The sequence below is a fragment of the Panulirus ornatus genome, chromosome 11 (assembly GCF_036320965.1).
Source record: "Panulirus ornatus isolate Po-2019 chromosome 11, ASM3632096v1, whole genome shotgun sequence".
Taxonomy (NCBI): domain Eukaryota; kingdom Metazoa; phylum Arthropoda; class Malacostraca; order Decapoda; family Palinuridae; genus Panulirus; species Panulirus ornatus.
In genome coordinates, this window is record NC_092234.1 from 65,058,183 (window position 1) to 65,080,355 (window position 22,173).

At 39.3% G+C, this 22,173-nt stretch overlaps 1 protein-coding gene across 5 annotated transcripts in view; it reads right to left on the reverse strand.

Moving 5' to 3' along the window:
• Positions 1–22,173, reverse strand: part of LOC139751618 (low-density lipoprotein receptor-like) — a 506,290-nt gene that overhangs the window by 155,728 nt on the left and 328,389 nt on the right. For all 5 annotated transcript variants that reach the window (XM_071667236.1, XM_071667235.1, XM_071667239.1 and 2 more), the window contains exons 6-7: positions 10,337–10,583; positions 1,016–1,258 (exon numbers count right to left, since the gene is read on the reverse strand). In XM_071667236.1, coding sequence (XP_071523337.1) covers positions 1,016–1,258; positions 10,337–10,583 — 490 coding nt within the window. The remainder of the gene's footprint in view (positions 1–1,015; positions 1,259–10,336; positions 10,584–22,173) is intronic.

A 22,173-nucleotide genomic window follows, 5' to 3' on the forward strand; every position in this document is an offset into this window, starting at 1 on the left:
TGTTCCTACCAACTACTTCTACCGAATGTTTCTACCTAATGCTCCTGCCTAATGTTCCTACCTACTACTATTATCTATTAATACCACCATTTTGCTAAAGGGCAGGGCTAGTGCAATGCGGCCCGCCTCAGGAAAATCTAGATTTACAAAGACTGACTTGTGTAAGTTAAATGTTGTCACAGGACAGAAGAGTTTGCATGTTTGTGAACAGAATGCCAAAAGCCTATGTATGGGTGAGGCTACTTGGGTCATAGGAGAGCACCCTGACAACCACTGAAAGTGGGATAAGATGAGAATTAATGCAACAAGTAATCTTATCATGTCTGATTAAAAGCCACAATTGTGATTCAAGATCAGTAAGAAGAAACTACTGCGTGAATACGTATAAACTTATCCTTAACTATATATGCATAATTTGATTTAATTTTCAAACTTCAGGAGGGATTTCCCAAAATCTGCACAACACTAACAGTGATCAGAAACTAGAACTATGGGTAAAGAGAGGATGGACAAGACATAATGTGACCCTTAAAATGAAAGGGGTAATGGGATTATGAAGACTTTAAAACTCATCTTAGGATCTTGGAATGAACAATGCTTTTAGTCCAAGTTTCAAATGAATATACTATGATCTTCAAATGCAACAATGTGTATTCATTATCTTAAAACTAAAATTGTTCCTCTAACCAGATATATAATTCAGTCAATGCCTGATATGCTTTTCAATGAGGGTGATGCATGGAATTTTCTAAATATTGTACTCTTCCTGAACATATCAATGATATATAGCTGTAGAGGTAATGGTCATAAAATCTGAAAGATTACACAATTTTAGCTGCTGCAAAAATTAAGCCATTTCTAACAATGAAGAATTGTGGTACCAGACCTGTAAGGGAAGGCATAGTACTGTGAGCATAAACTAATGAGATCCTGGTATTGTGGGTGGGAATCAGTATTTAAAATACGTACCATCTTGCTTAGAAGTATTATAGTCTTCACTGGAACAACAACTAACCTTCACACTGTGTTCCATTATCAAGCATGAAACCAGATTTGCACTTGCAGTAGTGACCTGCACGAGTGTCAACACACAACTGTGCACAGCCACCATTATTGTCCTCACATTCATTCCTACCACATGTGCCATCTTTGGGTTCATCTGCAGAATTCCCACAATCGTCTACGCCATTACACACCACACTCATAGAGATGCAATGGTTGCCACAATCAAATTCTGTTTCTTCTTTGCAAGCTGGCACTGCAAAAGATTGCTGTGTTTAAGCACAATTCCATTCAGCATCAGCTAAACTGTTTCTCATCAATCTGCATAGCATTGAAAGTGAATTGTCAATAATCTAGGCAGTCTTAAACAAGAAAAACACCTTTAAAATTACATACATATTTCTTCATAGAACACCACTGTTGTAGACAAAAACCACTTCAGTGAAGATATCCAAAAACTTACATCTTAAATTCCTGAATACCTAAATGAAATATCTCAAAGAACCATATTCAGTGAGTTACTTTGTTTAAGGCTCCACTCATGGACAAAAGTCCACATCTAGACAGGGCTTAACTGAAATATTGAGAGGATAATAAAAGGGAAAAAGAAGAGAAAAGGAAATGTACTTATGAATTCTGGAATAAATGAAAAACCTGTCTTAAAATGTGCTATGTCATGGTTATTGGGAAAGACATGAGAAGGGGGAGAGTTCCAAAGAATCAGTTATAAAAATGGCCCACCCTTGAATTGCTAATGGTCACATAGTATTCATATGACAGCAGTGTACCATTAGTGAGTATTGCATGATCTAGCCAGTGGTGGATACAAAGTAGCCAGCTCTTGGGAGCAAAACCAAAGTAATATCTATCTCCCTCCATTTCAAATTCTATTTATATATATCTTAATTATTTTGCCTTGTTCCTTTCTCCCGTGTTAGCGAGGCAGCGCAAGGAAACAGACGAAAGAATGGCCCAACCCACCCACATACACATGTATATACATACACGTCCACCCATGCAAATATACATACCTATACATCTCAATATATATATATATATATATATATATTTTTTGCTTTGTTGCTGTCTCCCGCATTTGCGAAGCAGCGCAAGGAAACAGATGAAAGAAATGGCCCAACCCACCCCCATACACATGTATATACATACGTCCACACACGCAAATATACATACCTACAGTTTTCCATGGTTTACCCCAGACGCTTCACATGCCCTGATTCAATTCACTGACAGCACGTCAACCCCGGTATACCACATCGATCCAATTCACTCTATTCCTTGCCCTCCTTTCACCCTCCTGCATGTTCAGGCCCCGATCACACAAAATATTTTTCACTCCATCTTTCCACCTCCAATTTGGTCTCCCACTTCTCCTCGTTCCCTCCACCTCCGATACATATATCCTCTTGGTCAATCTTTCCTCACTCATTTTCTCCATGTGACCAAACCATTTCAAAACACCCTCTTCTGCTCTCTCAACCACGCTCTTTTTATTACCACACATCTCTCTTACCCGTACGTTGCTTACTCGATCAAACCAACTCACACCACACATTGTCCTCCAACATCTCATTTCCAGCACATCCACCCTCCTGCGCACAACTCTATCCATAGCCCACACCTCACAACCATACAACATTGTTGGAACCACTATTCCTTCAAACATACCCATTTTTGTTTTCCGAGATAATGTTCTCGAGTTCCACACATTCTTCAAGGCTCCCAGGATTTTCGCCCCCTCCCCCACCCTATGATCCACTTCCACTTCCATGGTTCCATCCGCTGCCAGATCCACTCCCAGATATCTAAAACACTTTACTTCCTCCAGTTTTTCTCCATTCAAACTTACCTCCCAATTGACTTGACCCTCAACCCTACTGTACCTAATAACCTTGCTCTTATTCACATTTACTCTTAACATTCTTCTTTCACACACTTTACCAAACTCAGTTACCAGCTTCTGCAGTTTCTCACATGAATCAGCCACCAGCGCTGTATCATCAGCGAACAACAACTGACTCACTTCCCAAGCTCTCTCATCCCCAACAGACTTCATACTTGCCCCTCTTTCCAAAACTCTTGCATTTACCTCCCTAACAACCCCATCCATAAACAAATTAAACAACCATGGAGACATCACACACCCCTGCCGCAAACCTACATTCACTGAGAACCAATCACTTTCCTCTCTTCCTACACGTACACATGCCTTACATCCTCGATAAAAACTTTTCACTGCTTCTAACAACTTGCCTCCCACACCATATATTCTTAATACCTTCCACAGAGCATCTCTATCAACTCTATCATATGCCTTCTCCAGATCCATAAATGCTACATACAAATCCATTTGATACTCTCTCACCCCAACTCTCATTTGCCCTCTTTTTCACCTCTTGCACCTTTCTCTTGACCTCCTGTCTCTTTCTTTTATACATCTCCCACTCAATTGCATTTTTTCCCTGCAAAAATCGTCCAAATGCCTCTCTCTTCTCTTTCACTAATAATCTTACTTCTTCATCCCACCACTCACTACCCTTTCTAATCAACCCACCTCCCACGCTTCTCATTCCACAAGCATCTTTTGCGCAATCCATCACTGATTCCCTAAATACATCCCATTCCTCCCCCACTCCCCTTACTTCCATTGTTCTCACCTTTTTCCATTCTGTACTCAGTCTCTCCTGGTACTTCCTCACACAAGTCTCCTTCCCAAGCTCACTTACTCTCACCACCCTCTTCACCCCAACATTCACTCTTCTTTTCTGAAAACCCACACAAATCTTCACCTTAGCCTCCAAAAGATAATGATCAGACATCCCACCAGTTATAAAAGAAAAGAAAGAGACAGGAGGTCAAGAGAAAGGTGCAAGAGGTGAAAAAGAGGGCAAATGGGAGTTGGGGTGAGAGAGTATCATTAAATTTTAGGGAGAATAAAAAGATGTTCTGGAGGGAGGTAAATAAAGTGCGTAAGACAAGGGAGCAAATGGGAACTTCAGTGAAGGGCGCAAATGGGGAGGCTGATAACAAGTAGTGGTGATGTGAGAAGGAGATGGAGTGAGTATTTTGAAGGTTTGTTGAATGTGTTTGATGATAGAGTGGCAGATATAGGGTGTTTTGGTCGAGGTGGTGTGCAAAGTGAGAGGGTTAGGGAAAATGATTTGGTAAACAGAGAAGAGGTAGTAAAAGCTTTGCGGAAGATGAAAGCCGGCAAGGCAGCAGGTTTGGATGGTATTGCAGTGGAATTTATTAAAAAAGGGGGTGACTGTATTATTGACTGGTTGGTAAGGTTATTTAATGTATGTATGACTCATGGTGAGGTGCCTGAGGATTGGCGGAATGCGTGCATAGTGCCATTGTACAAAGGCAAAGGGGATAAGAGTGAGTGGTCAAATTACAGAGGTATAAGTTTGTTGAGTATTCCTGGTAAATTATATGGGAGGGTATTGATTGAGAGGGTGAAGGCATGTACAGAGCATCAGATTGGGGAAGAGCAGTGTGGTTTCAGAAGTGGTAGAGGATGTGTGGATCAGGTGTTTGCTTTGAAGAATGTATGTGAGAAATACTTAGAAAAGCAAATGGATTTGTATGTAGCATTTATGGATCTGGAGAAGGCATATGATAGAGTTGATAGAGATGCTCTGTGGAAGGTATTAAGAATATATGGTGTGGGAGGCAAGTTGTTAGAAGCAGTGAAAAGTTTTTATCGAGGATGTAAGGCATGTGTACGTGTAGGAAGAGAGGAAAGTGATTGGTTCTCAGTGAATGTAGGTTTGCGGCAGGGGTGTGTGATGTCTCCATGGTTGTTTAATTTGTTTATGGATGGGGTTGTTAGGGAGGGAAATGCAAGAGTTTTGGAAAGAGGGGCAAGTATGAAGTCTGTTGGGGATGAGAGAGCTTGGGAAGTGAGTCAGTTGTTGTTTGCTGATGATACAGCGCTGGTGGCTGATTCATGTGAGAAACTGCAGAAGCTGGCGACTGAGTTTGGTAAAGTGTGTGAAAGAAGAAAGTTAAGAGTAAATATGAATAAGAGCAAGGTAATTAGGTACAGTAGGGTTGAGGGTCAAGTCAATTGGGAGGTAAGTTTGAATGGAGAAAAACTGTAGGAAGTAAAGTGTTTTAGATATCTGGGAGTGGATCTGGCAGCGGATGGAACCATGGAAGCGGAAGTAGATCATAGGGTGGGGGAGGGGGCGAAAATCCTGGGAGCCTTGAAGAATGTGTGGAAGTCGAGAACATTATCTCGGAAAGCAAAAATGGGTATGTTTGAAGGAATAGTGGTTCCAACAATGTTGTATGGTTGCGAGGCGTGGGCTATGGATAGAGTTGTGCGCAGGAGGGTGGATGTGCTGGAAATGAGATGTTTGAGGACAATGTGTGGTGTGAGGTGGTTTGATCGAGTAAGTAACGTAAGGGTAAGAGAGATGTGTGGAAATAAAAAGAGCGTGGTTGAGAGAGCAGAAGAGGGTGTTTTGAAATGGTTTGGGCACATGGAGAGAATGAGTGAGGAAAGATTGACCAAGAGGATATATGTGTCGGAGGTGGAAAGATGGAGTGAAAAAGATTTTATGTGATCGGGGCCTGAACATGCAGGAGGTTCACGTGAAAGGAGGGCAAGGAATAGAGTGAATTGGATCGATGTGGTATACCGGGGTTGATGTGCTGTCAGTGGATTGAATCAGGGCATGTGAAGCGTCTGGGGTGAACCATGGAAAGCTGTGTAGGTATGTATATTTGCGTGTGTGGACGTATGTATATACATGTGTATGGGGGTGGGTTGGGCCATTTCTTTCGTCTGTTTCCTTGCGCTACCTCGCAAACGCGGGAGACAGCGGCAAAAAAAATATATATATATATATATATATATATATATATATATATATATATATATATATATATATATATATATATAATACTTCCCACGTATTCCCTGCGTGTCGTAGAAGGCGACTAAAAGGGGAGGGAGCGGGGGGCTGGAAATCCTCCCCTCTCGTTTTTTTTTGATTTTCCAAAAGAAGGAACAGAGAACGAGGCCAGGTGAGGACATTCCCTCAGAGGCCCAGTCCTCTGTTCTTAACGCTACCTTGCTAACACGGGAGATGGCGAATAGTATGAAAGAAAGATATATATATATATATATATATATATATATATATATATATATATATATATATACCCACAGACATATACATATATACACATGTACATAATTCATACTGTCTGCCTTTATTCATTCCCATCGCCACCCTGCCACACATGGAATAACAACCCCATCCCCGTGCATGTGCGTGAGGTAGTGCTAGGAAAAGACAACAAAGGCCACATTCGTTCACACTCAGTCTCTTGCTGTCATGTAATAATGCACTGAAACCACAGCTCCCTTTCCACATCCAAGCCCCACAGAACTTTCCATGGTTTACCCTACATGCTTCACATGCCCTGGTTCAATCCATTGACAGCACTTCGACCCCGGTATACCACATCATTCCAATTCACTCTATCCTTGCACGCCTTTCACCCTCCTGCATGTTCAGGCCCCGATCCCTCAAAATCTTTTTCACTCCATCTTTCCACCTCCAATTTGGTCTCCCACTTCTCCTCGTTCCCTCCACCTCTTGGTCAATCTTTCCTCACTCATTCTCTCCATGTGACCAAACCATTTCAAAACATCCTCTTCTGCTCTCTCAACCACACTCTTTTTATTACCACACATCTCTCTTACCCTATTATTACTTACTCGATCAAACCACCTCACACCTCATGTTGTCCTCAAACATCTCATTTCAAGCACATCCACCTTCCTCCGCACAACTCTATCTATAGCCCACGCCTCGCTACCATATAACATTGTTGGAACCACTATACTTTCTTTTTATTTTCAGCATTTCATAAACAAGATTGTAAAACTGCTAGGTTCAACTTTACAAAATACAGACATCTCCAGTAATGAAGAATAGTAGTGGATAAGTGGAATAAGTTATGAAACTGTTTATGTCAACATAAATAAGTATAAACATTGTGCAACACTAAAGAAACTGCAAGATATGGGGCCTCATAATGCATTACTCCCCTTGTGTATTGTACTATCATCATTATTACAATTCTTCTTCTTCATACTTGTTCATTGTTCCCACACTAACGAGGCAGCTTCCAGGAAGCGAGGAAGATATCGCCTCATTCGCTCATATCCACTTCTAGTTCTCATGTGCAAGTGCACCGAGACATAAGCACACTATCTACATCCAGGCACCAGAGGCCTTCCTGTGGTTTCCACCTGACTGCTCTGTGTGCCCTGCTTTAGTACTTTGACCACATGATGCCTCTTGTATAACATATTGCTCCAATTCACTCTATCCTCCACACGTCTTACACCCTCCAGTATGTTCAAGCCCTGAGAACTCAATAATTTTTCCATTGTGTCCTTCAATCTTCAACTCAGTGTTCCCCTCCTTTTCGTCCCCTTCATTTTTGGGCATATATATCCTACCTATGAACCCCTCCTCACTTATCATCTCCATATTTCCAAACCATTTCAGTACACCTTTATCTCTGTCGACCACTTTCTTCTTATCATCATGCTTTCATCTTGCCTATCATTACTTACTCGATCATCCCTCCTCACACCACATAATATCCTCAAACATTTCATTTCCAGCACATTCACCCACTTCCATATATTTCTACCTAGAGCCAAAGCATCACATCCACACAGTATCACTGCGATTACTATACCTTCAAACATGCCCATCTTCGCCCCCCCCAGATAAATGACCCATTATTCCACTATATTAACGAATGTCCGAAAATAAGTGATTTTAAACCTCAAGGCTTACTCACTCAACTGGTTTGTGACTACTCTATATATAGTAATATCCCTGAAGACATTCTGACACCATGCCCAAAATTCTTGCTCTAAGCTATAAAAATACCTGCGTAATCATGCCCAGTACAAGCACATTCTGTAATTACAAAGTCCAGTGTGTACTGTTCCTTCACCCTCTTTGTATTACTGTGAATGTTAACAGCATGCCCGGGCCAGTATATTCTGTAACTGTATGCCCAACATTTAATGCACCTTTGACCTCTCAAACTGCTATGTTAACAACATGTGTTGTTTACATATGAAATATTTCAAACTTTCTCTGTATTACACAGATATTGTTACCTATGGTGCTGTGAGCATCAACTACTATCCTGTAACTATATAACATGTATCTGATGTACCCTAGACCTCCCTCCTCCCTGATGGGAGGGAGGAGCCTTTTGGTTCCTTGAGCCCTACTCAGGCCCACCTGTCATCCTTCTATGTCGATGTATTTTACCCATGTATATATGCTCTATACTTGCCTCTGCCTACCCTAAGACAGGGTGCCCTTCGCCCACACTCTCATTGAAATGCTTTGCCTATGAATGTCTTTAAAGATAGAGAAGAAAAAAAATAACTGACCTCTCCATACGTTCCTTAGTGCAACCAGGACCTTTACCCCTTCCCCATCCTATATATCACTTTAACTCCCATGATTCTATCTGCTACCAAATTCACTTCCAAATATCTAAAGCACTTCAAATCCCTCAAGTGATACTGTGAGAGTATGGTGACGATGACAAGTGAATGGCAACAGTGAGTTTCCAGACTACAATTGAAATAAAAAGAGTTATGATCCCAATAAATATGTATCTTTCACATAAACTGATTCAAAGACAGACATGAAGAACAGAAGAAATATGGAATAAGCAGAAGGAATTAACAAACTATGAAGTAAAAGAAGAATCAAAAAGGAAGAGTTGGGCACAAAAGCAAAATGGGAAATGTTGTTGAACTTGTATCATTATTTGACAGTGTGATAACAAAGATGATCAAGATAAGGTGTGTACATATATCTAGAGGGTTAAAACATGAATGGGATGAGGGTAAAAAAGTAGAGAGACTAATTGAACATTAAACAAATTCGGAGTAACAAAAAAGGTAAGAGGAAAACTCGCTGAGAGTGAAGACAATGAGGATGATGTGAGAGATAAGAAATATCTTTTCTACAAGAGTATAATGAATGAAGTATAGCATGTATGTAGGGAAAACGCAAAACAGAAAAAGAGAAGTGGGTACTGTGTGGTGGAATGAAAAGGAAATTAAGCTATTATAAAAAAAGATGCATAAATAAAATTTCTGAATAATTTCCCAGGAAAAATTAAGGATGGGATGAAACAGGAGAAAGAGTAGAGTAACTAAAGAGTGAAGATGACATTAAGAGAAGGAACAGAAAAAGCTGATGAAAACTTTGAAGAAAGGTTAAATGAAAAGTTTGAGGAGAAAATGAAACCGTGTTGGATAGAAGCGTAAGAAGAAGCGAGGGGAAAAACTGGTATACGTGAAAGTATATGGGATGCTGGAGGAAGACTTTTGATTATATCAGGTGGCTGAACTGATGGAAAGAGTACTTTAGAGAGCTCATGACATTAAAGGACAGAATGGGGAAAATGGGAGGGAAAATCAAAATACAAAAAATAACATTCATGGGTAAGACATAAAATAGCTACTGTATAAGCCTTACATCTAATACCTATAACTTTCAGGGGTGAGACATAAAGCAGCTACTATATACGCCTTATATTCAATAACTGTATCAAATTTCTTTCCCTGAATCTTCCCCTCCTCTTACAATCTCACATCTATTTTCTAGAGCCCCCTTATCATTCCACAAGTATTTTCCAAAAAACAGTAATCACAATCAGATGAAAAGAAAAATTCCAGTGATACACCTCTGCATTCTCAAGTTGCACACAAAGTTTCTCATCGTGATGTCCATCATTACATTATTGAAAAAGGCCTAATGTCTAACACTGGCTCTACCATACACAAGTATGAATTAAAAAGAGTATCATTTTCACTAAATTCCATTTCAAACCTAACAGTCATGTTAGCTATCACTACAACCATATCCTTTCTTACTATGCTACATTTTTCAGCTATGCTAACTTTTCATTATTTCTTTTTCCTTTGATCTTTTGCTAGCAATCTCACTGTCAGCCCTATATGATCTCAATTTTTACAATAAGCAAGAGATACCTTACACGGACTGATATCATCACAAGTAATGAATGATATGAAAACTCTCAAGAAGGCTCGACTTTTCTTTTGAAATTTTTTCATACTTGATTGCTGTTTCCCACGTTAGTGAGGTAACACCAGGAACAGACAAAGAATGCCACATCCACTTGCATCCTTTCTCTAGCTGTCATGTGTAATGCAAAAAGCAAACAGTATCCTCTAAACTGCCTTCAGCGTTATAAAAGAATATTAAAAACTAGAAAAACATACCACAGTTAACTTCATCTGATTTATCAGAGCACTCTGGGAAGCCATTACATCGTAGTTGTTCAGATATGCATGACTCATCACCACACATGAAAGAATCTTCTGGACACTGAGCATGGCAATTCTCCTCACTCTCATCATCACCTGAAGGACAATCCATGTCGCCATCACACAACCAATCACGGCGAATGCATTGAAATCCTCCTGCGCAGGAGTAATCATTTGCATGGCATGGGCTCTTTGGACAGTCCTGAAAATACAGAATCTTGTCAACATTCTAAAATTCTTCTTAAAACCATATAAACTATGAATGTCTCCAGGTGTTATTATCACTGTCTAAGAAAAAAAAAAAATCTTGATTGAGTCATTTAAAAGTCATATAATGATGAACAGATATTATTCATGCATTGAACTGATACTCAGCCCTTTAAACATGACATTAGAATTCTAAACTCTTCTCTATACATTCCTTTATTCTTACAAATACCTACCGACCTACGGCCCTCAAATAAATTCATCCATTCTTCTAAAACCCATTTACTTCTCCCTAAATATTTTTCCTTAAACCTTTATGTAGCCGTCACATTATATGTATCCACTTTACAGGGAAAGAAATGAGTATATGTATATATTCATTATCATTATACATATTCGCCATTTCCCACATCAGCAAGGTAGCATTAAGAACAGAAGACTAAGCCTTAGAGGAAATATCTTCGCTTGGCCCCTTTCTCTGTTCCTTCTTTTGGAGAATTAAAATGGAAGGGGAGGATTTCCAGCCCCCCGTTCTCTCCCCTTTTAGTCACCTTCTATAACACACAGGGAAATGTGGGAAGTATTCTTTCGCCCGTCCCCAGGGATAATAATCTTTTATCAATCTATTATACTTAGTTGGTCTCCCGCATAAGTGAGGGAGTGCAAGGAGACTGATGAAAGAATGGTCCAACCCACCTACATAATCATGTATGTACATAAACACCCACAACTGCACATATACATACCTATACATTTCAATGTATACATACCGTATACATACACAGACATATACATATATACACATGTACATACTCATACCTGCTGCCTTAATCTATTCTCGTTGCCACCCCTCCACACATGAAACAGCATCTCCCATCCCCCTCGAATGCATGAGGTAGGGATAGGAAAAAACAACAAAGGCCACATTTACTCACACACAGCCTCTAGCTGTTATGTGTAATGCACCTGAAACCACAGCTCCCTTTCCCCATCCAGGCCCCACATAACTTTCCATGGCTTACCCCAGACGCTTCACATGCCCTAGTTCAATCCACTGACAGCATGTCAACCCTGGTATACCATAATGGCAAGGCAGCGGGTTTGGATGGTATTGCAGTGGAATTTATTAAAAAAGGGGGTGACTGTGTTGTTGACTGGTTGGTAAGGATATTCAATGTATGACTCATGGTGAGATGCCTGAGGATCGGCAAAATGCATGCATAGTGCCAATGTACAAAGGCAAAGGGGATAAAGGTGAGTGCTCAAATTACAGAGGTGTAAGTTTGTTGAGTATTCCTGGCAAATTATACAGGAGGATATTGATTGAGAGGGTGAAGGCAAGTACAGAGCATCAGATTTGGGAAGAGCAGTGTGGTTTCAGAAGTGGCAGAGGATGTGTGGATCAGGTGTTTGCTTTGAAGGATGTATGTGAGAAATACTTAGAAAGGCAAATGGATTTGTATGTAGCATTTATGGATCTGAATAAGGCATATGATACAGTTGATAGAGATGCTCTTTGGAAGGTATCAAGAATGTATGGTGTGGGAGGCAAGTTGTTAGAAGCAGTGAAAAGTTTTTATCGAGGATGTAAGGCATGTGTACGTGTAGGAAGAGAGGAAAGTGATTGGTTCTCAGTGAATGTCGGTTTGCGGCAGGAGTGCGTGATGTCTCCATGGTTGTTTAATTTGTTTATGGATGGGATTGCTATGGAGGTGAATGCAAGAGTTTTGGAAAGAGGGGCAAGTATGCAGTCTGTTGTGGATGAGAGAGCTTGGGAAGTGAGTCAGTTGTTGTTCGCTGATGATACAGCGCTGATGGCTGATTTGGGTGAAAAGCTGCAGAAGCTGGTGACTAAGTTTGGTAAAGTGTGTGAAAGAAGAAAGCTTAGAGTAAATGTGAATAAGAGCAAGGTTATTAGGTACAGTAGAGTTGAGGGACAAGTCAATTGGGAGGTAAGTTTGAATGGAGAAAAACTGGAGGAAGTGAAGTGTTTTAGATATCTGGGAGTGGATTTGACAGCAGATGGAACCATGGAAGCGGAAGTGAGTCATAGGGTGGGGGAGGGGGCAAAAGTTCTGGGGGCATTGAAAAATGTGTGGAAGTCGAGAACATTATCTCGGAAAGCAAAAATGCGTATGTTTGAAGGAATAATGTTACCAACAATGTTATAAGGTTGCGAGGCGTGGGCTATAGATAGAGTTGTGCGGAGGAGGGTGGATGTTGGAAATGAGATGTTTAAGGACAATATGTAGTGTGAGATGGTTTGATCGAGTGAGTAATGAAAGGGTAAGGGAGATGTGTGGTAATAAAACGAGTGTGGTTGAGAGAGCAGAAGAGGGTGTTTTGAAATGGTTTGGTCACAGAGAGAGAATGAGTGAGGAAAGATTGACAAAGAGGATATATGTGTTAGAGGTGGAGGGAACGAGGAGAAGTGGGAGACCAAATTAGGAGGTGGAAAGATGGAGTGAAAAAGATTCTGAGTGATCAGGGGCCTGAACATGCAAGAGGGTGAAAGGCGTACAAGGAGTAGAGTGAATTGGAACAATGTAGTATACAAAGGTCAACGTGCTGTCATTGGATTGACCCAGGGTATGTGAAGAGTCTGGGGTAAACCATGGAAAGTTTTGCGGGGCCTGGATGTGAAAAGGGAGCTGTGGTTTCAGTGCATTATACATGACAGCTAGAGACTGAGTGTGAACGAATGTGGCCTTTGTTGTCTTTTCCTAGTGCTACCTCACGTGCATGCGGGGGGAGGGGTTCGTCATTTCATGTGTGGCAGGGTGGAGACGGGAATGAATAAAGGCAGCAAGTATGAATTATGTACATGTGTATATATGTATATGTCTGTGTATGTATACATATGTATACGGTGAAATGTATAAGTATGTATATGTGCATGTGTGGACGTGTATGTATACACATGTGTATGTGAGCCATTCTTTCGTCTGTTTCCTTGCGCCACAGGAGACACAGGAGACGTGTATGTGTACGTATATACATGGAGATGTGTATGTATATACATGTGTATGTAGGTGGGTTGGGCCATTCTTTCATCTGTTTCCTTGCGCTACCCCGCTAATGCGGGAGACGGCGACAAAGTATAATGAATATAAATAAATAAATATATATATACTTCCTACGTATTCCCTGTGTGTCGTAGAACGTGACTAAAAGCGAAGGGAGCGGGGGGGCTGGAAATCTCCCCTCCTGTTTTCATTTTTCCAAAAGAAGGAACAGAGAAGGAGGCCAAGTGAGGATATTCCCTATAAGGCTTAGTTCTCTGTTCTTAACGCTACCTTGCTAATGTAGGAAATGGGAAATATGTACAAAAAAGTATATATATATATATTTCATCTTTATCCCTGGTGATAGGGGAGAAAGAATACTTCCCATGTATTCCCTGTGTGTCGCAGAAGGCGACTAAAAGGAGAGGGAGGGGGTCTAGAAATCCTCCCCTCTCGTTTTTAATTTTCCAAAAGAAGGACCAGGGAAGGGAGCCAAGTGAAGATTTTCCCTCAAAGGGTCAGTCCTCTGTTCTTAACGCTACTAGCGAATGCGGGAAATGGCGAATAGTATGAATTTTTTTTTCATTTTGTTATTATTATACTTGATCGTCATTTCCTATGTCAGTGAGGTAGCGCCAGGAAACAGATGAAGAATGGCCCATCTACTCATATACACACATAAACGCCCATACACACACATCAACATATACACATATACATACACAGACATATATTTATACACACATGTACATATTCATATTTGCTTGCCTTCATCCATTCCCGGCGCCATCCCACCCCACTGGAAACAGCATCGCCATCCCATGTCAATGAGGTAGCACCAGGAAAACAGACAAAAAAGACCACATTCACTCACACTCAGTCTCTAGCTGGCATGTGTAATGCACCAAAACCACTGCTCCCCACCCACATCCTGGTTTATCCCAGGCATTTCACATGCCCTAGATCAGTCCACTGACAGCATTTCAACCCCAGTATACATCGTTCCAATTCACTCTAATCCTTGCACACCTCTCACCCTCCTGTACGTTCAGGCCCTGATCGCTCTAATAAATCTTTTTTAATCCATCCTTCTACCTCCAATTTGGTCTTATGCTTCTCCCATGTCTAAATAGGATAGTGCTTTCTGGTAGCTAATATGGAAGACATATATCACTCATCTCTAATCAGCCTACCAAAAATTACAGGTAATAGTGATAAAAACTTTTTAGTTAGTATATATGCTTATGACAAAAACACTTCTAAAGGTACCACACATCTTACTACATATGTCTGACGATACATATGGCATACCTCATATGCCTGGCAACATAATGTAAAGGGCGCATAGCACATATAAGCAATTTTCATCACGTTGAGTGGTATATCTCTAACCTCTCAAGCCCATGATCCCACAACCAAACAGATGATACTTAACACAGCTCAATTGACCAGCATTCTCCTCATACACATACACACACATCATACTTCTCAATTGACCTGCACTCTCCTCATATACACACACACACACACACATCATACTTCACGACTACAGTTCCACCCAAAGAATGTGGCCAGCTTCCTGAATGCTGCAGAAGCCCCATAGAAGGGACTCCTGGGGCAGGAAGTATGGTAAGGCAAAGGTTAGACAATCACATTACAGTTAATCCTAATAACATAACCATGGAGATTTTTTTTTCATTACTTAATATTATCTCTCACACAGTGTTCAGTGAAAAAAGTGAAGGTATCAAATTTTACAAGCTTGTTTACTTCTTTCCATTTTTCTTTCCCTTAACCAACCTTTTACTCTTTACGTGCTTCCTATCTGGCATTCAATGTAAATTGCCCAATCCTTCAAAAAACCTACAAGTTATTACAGATGGGTCTTCAGAAACTGAATATATCAAGATGGTTGAAGGCCAAGACATTCAGGGGTGGCCTTGCATGAGTGCATGCACCATCCTGTTTTGAATATGGGGAAGTGTGATATTCTTTAGTTACAGATATAATATCACAGACATAATAAACTTCCATGAACCTACCTCATAATCAGGCTCTGACAAACAATGATGGAGCAGTTGTCTACCATCTCTCAAGATTACCAAAGCTATTGCAGCTTTTTGGTTGAAAACATCTGATGTTAAGGATATCATATTCAAATACTGCCAAATAAATCAAGAAATCTATTTTGATCTGCAAAATGGTATGGGACTTAATGATGACCTAATGTTAATGTATGGCAGCTACACAAACAAATGCTCCTGATATGAGCCTGAGTGGGGTGTGACCACTGGTTAGCACTGAATGAAGCATGACTTGCAATTGCCAAGGATGATTCAACTGAACATTACTGAACACTTATTGAAACACATACATTCACACATCTTGGCTGTCCCGGTCTTTCAAATATACACTTACCCACCCAGATTCACAATCCTAAAATTTATAAAACTTATGACAGAGATATTCAAAAGAAACAAAGACTGTAACACAAATCTGTTCTATCTATATGATTAAAGAACACAGAACTAGGACAAATTTAGTCATATATATCAAGTCCTCTACATAAAAAAGCAACATATTTGTAAACAAACATCTCAAGCTTCATAGTCAACTAACTGACCTAAAGAGGAAAGAGGACTCTTTTATGAGGTTATTTCACAACTTTCAACTGGTTACTAAAGGTTTCAATGATGATGCCCCAGAAGAGTGTCAGTAACATTTTCTCATTAGGTCAACCAATCAACATAAAAAATGATGACATAAACTTATCATAATTTTCATGCACATTTTCTCCACATATGATGATCTACTTAATCATACCATTATACTAAGACCCAAATTTCAGTCATGCATTTGAAGAGGGGAAAATTAGTATGTGGTGAGTATATAAAATTAGTTCAAAAGCATTATAAATCAGTCACCACAAAATATCTACATAAAAAGCAAATGTGAATATTATCCAAAAACTACACAAATTAAAATAAATTGATCTAAAATGAAATAAATTATTTCACTCATCACCAATAAAGCATACTGAGCAAGTAATATATCAGTTGTAAGGAGAATGAGGTAATATCATGGAGAACAATCTTAAAGATTTACAAATAACTTCTAATTTGAAGTAAATTAATGAATTTTTGGGCAAAACTGGAATTATGTTCACCTCTGCAAATGTACTAAGACAATACAAAATACCACATCCATTCCTGAGAAAAATCCAAATTAATACTTACTGCACTATTAGAGAACATGCAACCTTAAAAAAGTAAAGTATAATTAACTGCTCCATGAAAGCATAAATCCCCTTGAAGAGCTACATTTGGCTAATGCATCTGCATATAAGTGAATAGACTTGTACCTTATAAAAGTAATTCTAGTTCAAACCCAAAATTCATCAAGCTTATCTCTTTCTTAACTTAGTGATATACTTCTGTGCAATGTACATGTACTGCTATAAAATGCAACAGGATAAAAATCCGTGCTTTTCCGGAGGGAGAGAGAGAGAGAGAGAGAGAGAGAGAGAGAGAGAGAGAGAGAGAGAGAGAGAGAGAGAGAGAGAAACCAACCTAATTACCTACTTATGACAAGATTTTGCTTCGAGGCTGGGTGAGAGAGAGAGAGAGAGAGAGAGAGAGAGAGAGAGAGAGAGAGAGAGAGAGAGAGAGAGAGAGTTCTCCCTATCTATTTATAAAGAGTGAGCTATGGGAATGTCAAAACAGAATTTCCTTCCAAGTGGTCTATGATCAGATCGGGTATTTCACAGGAAAAACAATAACCCTTTTTCCTTATGCATACTCACTATTACTGGCATGCCATATCATTCCAATGTAATATTTCTTCCTTTTCTCATTCCTCCAAATATTTCCCTATTTTTTCTCCAACTTGCAACTATTATGTGGTTTATTCATTCTCATAGACTTATCAAGAAAGCTCTGGCAGTTGAGGCTCATTTATGAGAGTTGAGTAGGAAATACTGCTCAATCTGACCTACCACACTAGAAACTAGTTTCTTAATCTTAACCCTCTTACTGTACAGTTCAAATATTTCTGAATAAACTTTATACCCACTGACTGAAAAATCAGGATTTACCCCATGGTTACAGAAAAAGTTTCCCTCTTCTGCAACACTCTGGCATATTCCCCTCAATTCTTTGTTTATAGACAGTTAACTAGTTTTCTAACCACTGAAGTACATCCCCATCTCCACCTTGGGACTTAACTTTCATCATAATCTCTGATGCAGGACTTTATCAGTGCCTTCTAAAAATTTAAAATGACATCCATGTCACTTTCATCACATATGTTGATTATATCATAAAAGAAATCAAGTAGATTTGTATATCATAAAAGAAATCAAGTGGATTTGACAAACACAATCAATTTTGTCAAAAAACATGCTGAGAATCATTTATCGAGTGGTGATAATCTATATGATTTATAATCTTGTCTTGGAATATGGTTGCCATAAGTTTACTAATGACAGATATTGAGCTAAACTGGTAAAATGATTTCAAGTTTGCCCAGCAGCCGGGAAGAGGTCATGTACTTAACGACAGGAATATGTAAGTAATCGTCCCACCTTATAGAAGTACAGGGAGCACAAACGACTTGAAAAATGAAACAGCAATGAATTAACTTAAAAGTTTAGAGTAGGAGTATGAAAGATTGTACTCAAAGCATTAAAAGTTTTAGAACAAGGTTCTTAGGTAGAGGAATACTTTTTTAAAAACCAAATGTAGTAAGTTAACAAGATAGCACTCAGGAAAGTTTTGACTCTCTATGGCATATGCTGAAACTTTTACTCATTTTCAGGATTTCTTAATACTCTAGAAGAAACATCTGATGAGGCAGAAAAATGTGAATGTGCGTGAAGACAACAGCTTAATCTTTTTTAAGACTGGGAAGTTATGTGAAATGAGAGTGAATTGGAGTGCTTACCTACATCACTGTGGATGCTGTTCTACTTTATGAATGAATTATCAATTAATGTTAGTGCAACATTACAGTTCTATAAGAAATGTAAAGCCAGTGTGTAATATGGTTTGAATGGAAAAAATTTTGTTGTTGTCAATGAGTTTATAAATAATGGTAGGGATCATCAGTATGGATAGCAGTGGAAGAACAAAGAATTGAAGTAAAGTCTCCTTGCATGATGAAGTGCTTGTTTCAACTCTAATATCAAACCTAATAGTTTTCCTAAGTCCAGATAGGTGAATAATGAGAAAAAAAGGATAATCTATGTAATTATGCTGGAATTAGGATTTAAGAAAAGAATGGGAATGGGAGCAGAGTCTGAAATAACATGAATGGAACAGCTTGGTCCTTGGAATAAAATTCAGGTATTGGAGACTTTACAGACTAGATCACCTAAATGTGCCAATGTAAGCAGAAGTCACAATTCTACCACAGGAGATGCATCACTACTAAATGTACTGAACATAAAAACCTCTCTGTCAGATATAATCACATACAAGACCATCCTGTGCCCTGTAGGAACATATTCTTCACTCTGCAAGAGACTACACCATTGCTATTGTATATCTGTGTTAATCGCTGATGTGCTGTCATGAACCTAATACTATAAAATGAATAGCCTTCAAAACTTGTCTTAATTAGTCTCTCAATATGTTTTACCTTATTTCTCATCACAATTCTTCTGTACCGCAGAATATAAGATATGAGGCGACTAAGAGTACCCTTGCCCATTTAACCTAACTTCTTTCTTTTCAGGTCCTCCAACAAAATTCAAATAACAATGACAAAGTACATATTAAATTGAGGTACATATACAGTTGCAAGTCAAACTGCATATCCCAAAATGTAAATGATATAGAAAATCAAAGATTCTTATAAATCTCAAGTGATGTGAAGGGTCATGCCCTATTCAACACATCTGTATCCACACTGTTTCATGAAGATTGTGTTCATGGCCAAAAAACTATTATCATCATTTTCATTCCCATCACTACAGCTGTCTGGGATCTAGGTAACTACCAATGCATTCCAATCCACTAAAAGCCTTAAAATCAACAGAAATCTTATTCAGAGTCTTACAGGAAGAAATGATACAGACACCCAATTTCTTCAGGCCATAAGAAAGTGAACCTATCCTAAAACCACTGCATTTCAGCGATGAGAAAGAAATTATGGAAGTAGACAAATGTACTTTGTGGGAAATAGTTTAATGTAAAATTGACCCCAGCAACTAAAAATAAGCTATCTATCTGGCTACTCATCAGTGTGGCTAAGAAAGAGAAAGCCTGTAAAAATAACAAGGCATATCTATTCAGAATATGGTTATCAGGCATGAGATCATTTGCTCACCACTATCAATATCAGCATAATATAAATATCAAGAGGTTCAACTGCCAACTGTTTGGCTTCAGCAATTAATATCTGTCCCTTTTCATAAAGGATAGGCAAAACTTCATAAAAGGTTTCAATTCTGACAATAGCCTATAGCAAGCCGGATTAGGAGCCTTCCATGTGTTTCTGACTACAGACAACCATCCAAAACACAAATACCAACTGAAAGCTCAAGTAGTACATACATCTACTAAGCAAACTTTTTCTGTTCTTATTTATAAACAAAATCATTCAAAGAAATATCTCCAATCTTGTAACAAATGCTAACTGATGAGGTCCCAAATATCTGCTAATGCAGCTTCAACTATTTAGTAAATTCTGCCTTAACACAGCATGTAGTTGTTCAGCATCTTCTATTTGGGCAATATCAAAAGTTTGCTCTGAATCTTGTTGAAACTCCTACACAGAACTTGTGCCAGTATTATCTGGGAGTCCATCAAACACTGGACAGCTGATGGTTAAATTTAAAACAAACTGACACTTACGAAACAAAAGACAACATGCAATCAGATCAGGATTCAAGTGGCAACAATTTGACAAAAATGGTGTAAATCTACTCAATATTTCATCACACTTGTTACAAAGAGGGAGATTTCCTATTATTAATAATGAGGATCTCGATGTTTTCAAGAATGAAGAAAGTTGGTAGGAAGCTACCGATCAGGGAGGTGTAATATTACCAATACTACCCGCCTAGGTATTGGCAGGGTTAATGATGGCTGTGTAGTGAGCCAGCAGTAAAGCAGTAGTCAAGTAGCACTCCTCTGAACCAGGTAGTTGTCTTTTCTTTCTGCGTTACTCACACATGGACTACTGGCATTCTGTCTACAAACATACGATCTCCCCTTGTCACACTTAACACTTGTCAACACTTAACTCACACAGCTCATTCTTTGCAACTCTTGATTTTCCCACAGTGAGCATTATGCACTAGCCCTGCCTTTGGGCAAAATGGTGGGAGCAATAGGTAATAACAGCAGGTAGGAAAGTTACACAGGAACATTAGGTACAAATAATAGGTAGGAGCATCACCTGGGAGCATCAGGTAGAAGCAGTAGGCATGAACATAAGGCAGAAGCAGTTCATAGGAACATTAAGCAGAAGCCTCTAGAAACACTATGCTACAGTTGCCCTCTGCCAGTGGCCTATTGAGGGTGAGACACTAAATGCTAAGAAGTGGCACAAGAGTTCAACAGTCATGGAGGCTCTTTTGCCATGGTCAATCCCTTGAGGAGTTTCCAAAGGGAACAGGCATCAAATATATAGACAGACAGAAGAAGGCACTGCAGTATACATGTCACTGTGTACTAACATGTCACTGGTTACTGATGATATGTGAAAAAAAAAGGCATTCCCATCATCTGCTTATAGCTTATCAGCAGCTTAATGACCTTCCAATCAACTTCATGCATGGATTTTTTTCTGTTCTCAATGTTCAAGTCTGGAACTTTGTGAATAATCAAAAGGCACATCCCTTTGTTCACTTAATTGTTATTGAAAATACTGCACACATGCAAATGCAGTGTAATGAGCATGCAGCCAGCTAACAGAAAACAAGAGTGGACCTGCATCATGTTTACCAATGGTTTGCTCTATTGCATACACAATGTTAACAGCACAGCTGCCTGGATTTTTTGGCACTCAACCAACAGCACAACTTTTTGCTTCCTAATTCAAAAGTCCTAGACCTTTGGTAGCACAATGGCAAAACCATAAGCTTGTCAGATCCTGCTTTAGGAAAAAAAAATGCGGGGAAAACGGAAGAGACAGGTTGGAGATTAGTTCAGGCGGAATGGAACAAATTCAGTGACTGAAAGCAACAGATATACTGAAAGGCCTGTTGAAATAAAATGCCCATGGAGTGTCATGGGAGGTGTCAACACTGACCAATTCATTATTGGGACTGTCAAGGGAATAATTTCTCAGCATTAAGAAACAATAAAAACTACAATTACAAGACAGCATGTGGTGAGTAAAATCAATTGTCAGGTTTATATTATCATTATCATCATTATCATGCTTAATTGCCATTTCCCACATCAGAGAGTTACCAACAGGAAACATGAAGAATGGCCCATCCACTCATATACACATTTATATACATAAACACCCATACATGCACATATAAACACATGTACATTTTCATACTTACTTGCCTTCATCCATTCCTGGCACTACCCCACCCCACAGGAAACAGCATCGCTACCCTCT